The sequence below is a fragment of the Nyctereutes procyonoides genome, unplaced genomic scaffold, assembly GCF_905146905.1.
Source record: "Nyctereutes procyonoides isolate TBG_1078 unplaced genomic scaffold, NYPRO_anot_genome, whole genome shotgun sequence".
In the NCBI taxonomy this organism is placed as follows: domain Eukaryota; kingdom Metazoa; phylum Chordata; class Mammalia; order Carnivora; family Canidae; genus Nyctereutes; species Nyctereutes procyonoides.
The window spans coordinates 87,023,676-87,032,206 of NW_026575125.1; the positions used below are offsets into that span (position 1 = coordinate 87,023,676).

Genomic DNA, 8,531 nt, shown 5'->3' on the forward strand with positions numbered 1-8,531 from the left:
TAATTTAAACATCACAGCCTGGGATGGTGAACATTGCCTAAATATGTAAGAAACTTCTCAGTTATTTTTAAGGTTCTTAACCTGGGCTTCAGAGAACATATGAAACTGACATTATACATATCATTCTGTGTGTATGTATACATACATTCTTCTAGAGAGAGAGTCTAAGTTTCATAAGAATACTAAAGGGGATCTATGACTCAAAAGAGCTTAAGAACCATATACACTACTACTTTTGGCTTTTTGTTCTCAGCAAATGAAAAATAAAAGGAATCATTTTAATGCTTAATTTTAAATTAATACATTTAATTTTTAAAAAAGATTTTATTTATTCATGAGAAACACAGAGAGAAAGGCAGAGACATAGGCAGAGGGAGAAGCAGGCTCCATGCAGGGAGCCCAATGCGGGACTCCATTCCGGAACTCCAGGATAACGCCCTGAGCCAAAGGCAGACCTCAACTGCTAAGTCACCCAGGTGTTCCTAAATTAATACTTTTAAAATTCCTTTCCTCTTCATTTTGATTGAAGATTAAAGGAGTAAGGGATTAAGGTATTTAATTTATACTGGTAATTTATTTTGGGGCATTACAGTAGGTAAACAGATGGGGCTATAATTGAACAATCTCAGTGAACCACATACATATATATAAAATTAACTTGTGATAGATATTTTGAGGATTTTCTTTGTGGATAAGTCAAATGCCATCAGTGAACTTCAACAGATTGTTAATTCCTCAGTTACACTGGATTTCATAAAACATTTGAAATAGATGGCTGATTAGAATCAAGAAATACTTTTTCTTAATTTTAATCCATATTACATTAAATGCATTCTATCATCATATTTTGGTGCTATGTGAGATGTCCATTTTTCACCAAATAAAAAAAAACCCATGCCTTTTTCTATAGGTGATTTTTGCAATTCAGGGAAGATTTAGGCATATTTCTAATGAGATAATATCAAATTGATGGAGGACAGGGTGACGGGTAAGAAATTCCCTTCAAGAGCTGACTACAAAGAGGAAGAATTTATGTGACTATCTTCACAAGTGTCTACAGCAAGATCTTAACAATGCCTGGCATATTTTAGGGTGCTCAATGATAGCTCTTAATACACAGATTCAACAGTGTAATAGAGTATTCTGTATAAAAGAAAAAGTTCTATCAAATCCCATTTACTTTAACACAAAAAGACATTTGCAATATTGTACTGTACACCAAAAAAGTTTTTCACATGTGAGTGAAATTGAAATAGCTACATCTCAACTATACTCTTTTTACTGTGCTTATTTTTTTTAAAAGAAAACCTTTGGAACTGTTTCTTTGTCTACTGTGCTTTCATTCCTTCCCCAGTTAAACATATATATGTTTATAAACTTGTCAAACTTGTATATATAAAAATATATAAAACATATAATCAATTCTTTAAATATCAGTAAAAGCAAATTGATAAATGTCTGGATTTCATACCTGACTTGGCATCCCCTCCCCTTTTAAACAATTCATTTGGTATAAACACATATAATCAAATGAATTCACTCAAAGTGCCTTTAATGATTGCCTCCACTGTCATTACATTCTCTAATCTCTGTCAGTAGATTTCCAGTTAATTAATGCACCATTGAAATCCTTGAAAACTAGGAAAAGTTCCAATTCAGCCAGCTTGTATTCCACGATCCTGAGGTTTACCAATATTTGCTTCTGCATGGCTATCGTGTGTGGGAAATTAATTAAGATTTCCCGAGAGAGGCTGTTGACTGAAAGACTCTTATCAGTATTGCTCTTAGTTGACCCAGTAGAAGAGGTTGGTCTTACTAGTGCAAGAGAAGTCGAATTTGATGACATTTCACCAACGCTGCTCTGTAAGGGAAGGAAATTATACATATGTAGTTTATTGAGTTTAAACATTTCCAAAAAGAAGCTGACCTTTGAATAAGGCAGGGGGCTGGTGGTTAAGGACATTGATTCCCTGTGCAGTCAAAAACCCATGTGTAACTTTTGATTCTCCCAAAATTTAAAGACTAATAGCCTACTGTTGACCAGAAGCCTTGCAGATAGCATAGTCGATTAACATATTTTGTATATGTATTACATAGCATATGTAAGAAAGAAAGAAAATTGTATTAAGAAAATCATAAGGAAGAGAAAATACATTTGCAGTACTGGACTGTATAAAAAAAAGAGAGTATAAGACCCACGGGGTTCAAGCCTACGTTGTTCAAGGGTAGACCAAATAACATGCTTAGTCTTGGTTATCAAAATAAGCTGATTATCCTCTCCTTAGAATTAGAGGTTGAAAATCTGTTGAACAACAATGTTGACTCAGAAATATGCTCTTCCCAAAGACTGAAAAAATATATATATGAGAATAGCTATTTAATATCAAAATGTCACATCTTTGGCTTACATTTCTCGAACAGTAGGTCTATACTTGGACCCTGATCCTATCAAAAGTCACTTGCAACTTTCCGTATCACCAGGAAACCCACATTTTGACCTGAATTATTTGTGAATGCCCAAATACCTCTTATAAAGATGGTTGAAACCAGGGTGAAACCGGCAAACAAACATAAGGAATAGTAGAAGCTAGAGAACATAGAGAAGGTATAGATTCCTAAAATAGGAGGTGGTGGTGGAGGGTGGGCCCTTTCGGTTCTACTTTTCAAGTGGGTGCAAAGCTGACCATATTACTCTGCGACTTGGGGCTTTTTACCGGGGGGCCACAGCTGCTGAATCATTGGTCAATAAAAGGGAAGTTTGGGGGTAAACATCTGAGGCTGTTGCAAGAGAAGGAATGAAATGACCTCTCCTTACTCTTATTTTACTATTTTAGTATCTTTCTACTCTCTCAGACCGCCCCCCCCCCCTTTCAGGAACCATCTAACTTCATCTAATTCCAATTTCTCTTATACGTTTACCTGAAAGCGGCTTTTCCAGAAGACAAACAGAAAAGCAAACAGAATGCCGCTCAGTAGAAGCAACAGCATGCTTGAGTTTCCTCCTCTGCGTCTTCCTTCTTCTTCGGCCCGGAGGCACTCGGCGGGCAGCTGGGAACCAGGGGGACACTGGTCGCCGCAGCTCGGGAAGCCACGGGCCGCGACGCGGCGCTTCCCGCACGGTCCGGTACAACTGGGAGAAGCTTCAGAGTTCAGCTTTATATAGTGCAGAGGGCGCATGACGTAACAACTGAGCACCCACGTAAAGGCGCTGTGTCACAATCTGATGACGTGCACCCGGAACAGGCGGCGTTAAAAGGCCTACCGTGTTGCGCTGTCCGGCCGCCGGGGTGGCGGGAGGCGCTGGGGCGGTGGGGGTTTCCTGGAAGCTGAAACACGGTGGAAATACAGACTCCAAATTCATTGGTTAAATACAAGATTTTAAAAGTGCGCGTCACTCCTCTTTTTTATGTTTGTCTTTGCCGCAAGCAGTCCATTATTCATTTCAAAAACAAGTTCAGAAACAAGATGGAAATGTGCTGTGAAAGATAGTTACCCACTTTGCCAGAAACCTCCACAGTCCCATTGCTATTTTAGGATTCACTCCAACCTTGTTCACATTGGGCTCGTTACATGACATTTGTGTCACTGTACAGTTTAAAAAGTGATTCCAAAGACATTCTTCCATATAATTCTCCCAATAATTTTGTGCTATACGTATTTTTAGTACTGTGCCCACTTTCGGAAATGTAGAAACAGAGTCAGGTATTAAGTAAACTCATTGAAACTAACAGCGCGAGCTGGACTCCAATCCACAAAGATGAATTCTGAGATAAACTCCGCCCTTCCCTTGCCTCATCCCCATCCTCAGGACCTCTATCTGCACTTGCTGACTTGTGAGCATCAAGTATTTAATATTACCCACTCATGGAACTGAACAATATATTTGGGTTAATATTAATGAGAGGCAGCAGATACAGGAGTCATTGTACTCAACAGGAAATGTTCAAGAAATTCGGGTAGATGTACAAGGTGGCACTGAACTAAAAACTCAGGGTAATCTCAAGATGAGTGTCAAACTACAACCTCTTACTGCCTGGGGAAATAACTCACATCTTCATATAGATAGGAAGGAGAGGAATTATTTATAAGTTTTCACATCAAGCTTATTTCCCAGTTATGAGTTCAAAGCTTAAAGATTTATTTATTCAACAACTATTTATTAAACACTGGAAGGGTGGATACTGTGATGTATTCTGGGGATATGAGTATGAGCAAAAATAGGTCTCTGTTCACCAGAGTGTGCACTGTGGGGTGGGAGACAGACATTAGTCAAATACCCAGAGAAATGAATGTAAAAGTGCTGAGATAAGTGGTAGCAACAGGTACATGGTGGCACAGGAGATTCTAATAGGATATGGGATGTAAAGGAAAATGAAGCTCCTGGCTTTATGGCTTATTCAATTAGATGAGTGGGAAATAACCATGTATGGGACTACTAATCATGAATTTGGTGTTGGACAAGTTGAGTCTGGAGTTTGAGGTGATACTGAGACATGAAGCGGTTGAGCTCAGGGAGATAACTGAGAACATAGAGTTGTGAGGCATCTGCATATAAATGACAGTTGAAGCTCTAGATACAGAAGAAATTGCCTCATGTCAGTTTAAGAATACAAACACAAAGAATAGAGCATGGAAGAATTTCAGTATTTAATGGCTGGGTAATAACACTTCCTTTGGTATGTTATTGTGGTTATGTTAACATCTAACGTTTTTCATCAACTAAAATGGAGTGCAGCCCAGTAACATAGTCTCTAACAAAAGCACTTTTTTATATAAATTTATTTTTTATTGGGGTTCAATTTGCCAACATATAGCATAACACCCAGTGCTCATCCCGTCAAGTACCCCCCTCAGTGCCCGTCACCCAGTCACCCCATCCCCCTGCCCACCTCCCCTTCCCCCACCCCTAGTTCGTTTCCCAGAGTTAGGAGTCTCTCATTAACAAAAGCACTTTGAATTTTGATCCTACTGGTATCCAAGGGAATGCTTCAAAGACCATAGAAAATATTCTCATCAGGGCGCCTGAGTGGCTCAGCAGTTGAGCGGCTGCCTTCGACTTACCGTGATCCTAGGGTCCTGGGATGGAGTCCCACATCAGGTTCCCCGGAGGGAGGCTGCTTCTCCCTCTGCCTATGTCTCTGCCTCTCTCTCTCTCTGTCTCTCATGAATAAATAAATAAAATCTTTTTAAAAAGCTGCTTAAAAAAAGAAAATATTCTCATCAAGCACATTAGAGTACTCTTGCTAACCACAGAGTTTTTCATTTATTTTTATTGTATATTGTATATATATATATATACAGATTTTAACATTTTAACCAATTTTAAGTGCACATATCTGTGGATTAAGTACACTCACATGGTTGTGCAACTCATCATCACCATCTCCAAAACTTTTTCATCTTCTCCAACTGAAAATATATACTCATTAAACACTGAATTCCTATTCTTTCCTCCACTCAGCCCCTAGAAACTATCATTTTACTTTCTGTTTCTACATATTTAGGTAGAAGAGTTACCTCATAGGACTAGAATGACACAATATTTGTCATGTGGTGGGGCTTGTTTCACTTAACACAATGTCTTCATGGTTCATCCATACTGTAGCATGTGTGAGAATTTCTTTCCTTTTTAAGGCTGGTTGATATTAAACAGTATATACCACATTTTGTTTACCCATTTATCCATCAATGGACATTATGTTGCTTCCACTTTTTGGTTATTGTAAATAATGCTGCTGTGAACATGAGTTGTTTATATCTTTTACATAGAACGGTCCTTTATAAAATATGTTTTTTTTTTTGCAAATGTTTGCCCCCAGTCAGTGACTTGTGTTTTTACTTCCTTGACAATGTCTTTCACAGAGCAGAAACGTTTAATTTTAAGGAAATCCAGCTTATTAATTCTTTCTTTCATGAGTAGGTCCTTTGGTGTTAGATCTAAAAAACTATCACCTTTCCAGGGTCATCTAGATCTCTTCAAATTAGCAACTCTTTTTGGGGTTTTTTCCCCCCCTATTGTCTTAATTTTCTCTATTTCCTTTATTTCTGCTCCAATGCATCTTATTTTCACCTTTCTGATAACATTGAATTAAATTTGTTCTTTTTCTAGTTCTGTTATTGTTCCTAAAAATAGCTGAATGCATGTCTTTCTCAAGTTAACGTGAAAACTTTCTTCAAGACATACCATACGTTAGTCCACAAAACAAATCTTAATAAATGTAAAAATACTGAATCATACAAAATATCTTTTCCACAAAACTGGAAATGAACACCAGAAGGAAAAACAGGGAAATTCACAAATATGTGGCAATTAACACACTATTAAACAACCAAGGGGTCAAAGAAGAAATTAGAAAGGAAATTAGAAACTATCTTAACACGAATGAAAATGAAAATACAATACACTAAAATTTATAGGATGCAGCAAAATCACTGCTGAGCAGGAAATTGATAGGTTTAAATGCTTTCTTTTAAAAAAAGAAAGGATCTAAATCAACAACTTAACTTTACACTCCCTTTTGATTACTATCTCAGATAGTATAGATAAGAAAGATATTTCAATAGAAATATCTTTTTCCAACTTTTTATTGTCAATCTCTGCATGTTTTATCTAAAATTACTCTTTCAGAAAACATACACTTGAATTCGGTTTTTAATTCATTCTGCCAATATATGTCTTTTAATTGTAGTATTTAATCTGCATTTGAAGTAATTACTGGTGGGGAAGCATTTACTTTTACCACTTGATTGATTGATTGATTGATTGTTTTCTCTACCTCTTTTAGCTTTTTTGTCCCTCATTTTCTCCACAACTGCTTACCTCCTTTATCTTTAGTTCAGTTTTTTATAGTGACACATTTTGATTATTTTCATGTATCCTTTTGTGTATATTCAATAGCTATTTTATTGCGGTTACCATGGCACTTACATATAATATCCTAATTTATGATTATCTGTCTTAAATTGATACCAAATCAACTTCAATTGCATACATAAACTTCATTCTTTTACAACTTTGCTTCCTGCTTCCACTTTACATTACTGATGTCACAAACTACATCTTTTATATATTGGATACCCCCTTATATAGATTTATAATTATTTTTTTATGATTTTGTCTTTCTAAATCCTGAGAAAATAGCAGGTGGAGTTAGAAACCAAAATCGCTATAATACCAGTTTTTTTTTTCATTTGCTCATGCATTTGCTTTTACTAGAACTCTTCATATTTTCATATGGCTTTGAGTTACTATCTAGTGTCCTTTTAATTCAACTTTAATGAATCCTTTTAGTATTTCTTTTTAGCATTATTTATTATTATTTTTTAGAGAAGGGGGAGGGACAGAGAGAGGGGAAGAGAATCTCAAAGCAGGTTCCACACCCAGTTCAGAGCCCGACATGGGCTCGACCCCATGACCCTGAGAGCATGACCTGAGCGGAAATCAAGAGTCAGTAGTTGGATGCCTAACCTGAGTCACTCAGGTGCTCCCTTTAACATTTTTATTTGTGATGAACTCTTTTGAGACCGCTTGTCTGGAAATTTTTTAAATTTATTGCTTATTATTGATAGCCATATTTACTGGATGTAGAATTCTCAGTTGACAGTTTATTTCATTCAGCCCTTTAAATATTTCATCCCAATGCCTTCTGGCCTACAAGGTCTCTGCTGGGAAATCCACCCATAATCTTATTGGGGATTCCTTGTACATGATAAGTCACTTTTTTTCTGCTCTTTTCACTATTTCTTTTTTGGCTTTCAACAGTTTAATTACCATTTAATTATAATGGTAATTTTTTTTTCCTTAAAAAAATCTTTATTAAAGCTAGGCTGGGTAACTGATGTAAATAAGCTGAGGAGGATTAAGAGCTATGTCACGTTAAGAGGGGCAGAGGTGGGGGACACAGGGCAGTGGGAGGTCTTGGGAAATGGAGGCATCAAGGCGACTTGCTGGCTTCCAGGCCATGCTTGAGTGGACAGGGATGTAATGCACTCTGTCAGGAGACCTGTAATAGAACTGAGTTTTATGGTGGGGTCAGGGTAAGGGTGGGGCTCCAAAGCATGGTTTTCACTCCAGAGAAGCAGTGGATCTGAGAGGTCTTCGAGATAGCAAAGATGCTGAATAAATGCTTGGATAGGTGTTTCTGGAGCTCACAGAAGTAGTCTGGGCAGGATGGAAGAATCTTCTTTGAAGATTTCCAGGATCTCAAGGCGGAACAACTGCCCCTCAGACCACACAAAGATTCTTTGTGTTAATCTTAAGTGGAATTGTTAAGATTCTTGGGTTTGTATATTCACATATTACCTTAAATTTGATAAATTTTCTGCCATTATTTCTTCAAATAATGTGTCTTCGCCTCTTTCTCTCTTCTCCTGGGACTTCGCTAATGTGTGTAGTGGTGGACTCCATTGTGTCCAATAAGTCCTTTAGACTTTGTTTACTTTTCATCACTTTTTCTTTTTTTACTCCTCAGATTCAACAATTTTCTAATGTCTTTAACTTCGCCAATTCTTTTTTCTCCATTTGAGTCTTC

General features: G+C 37.1%; 1 protein-coding gene across 1 annotated transcript; it reads right to left on the reverse strand.

Moving 5' to 3' along the window:
• Positions 1 to 1,582: 1,582 nt before the first annotated feature.
• CT83 (cancer/testis antigen 83) lies at positions 1,583 to 3,237 on the reverse strand. Its single transcript, XM_055338090.1, has 2 exons — positions 2,920 to 3,237; positions 1,583 to 1,861 (listed from the first exon to the last, which is right to left on the reverse strand). The coding sequence occupies exons 1-2, from the start codon at positions 3,175 to 3,177 to the stop codon at positions 1,583 to 1,585; spliced, it is 537 nt and encodes a 178-aa protein (XP_055194065.1). The 5' UTR covers positions 3,178 to 3,237.
• Between the last annotated feature and the right edge of the window lie 5,294 nt (positions 3,238 to 8,531).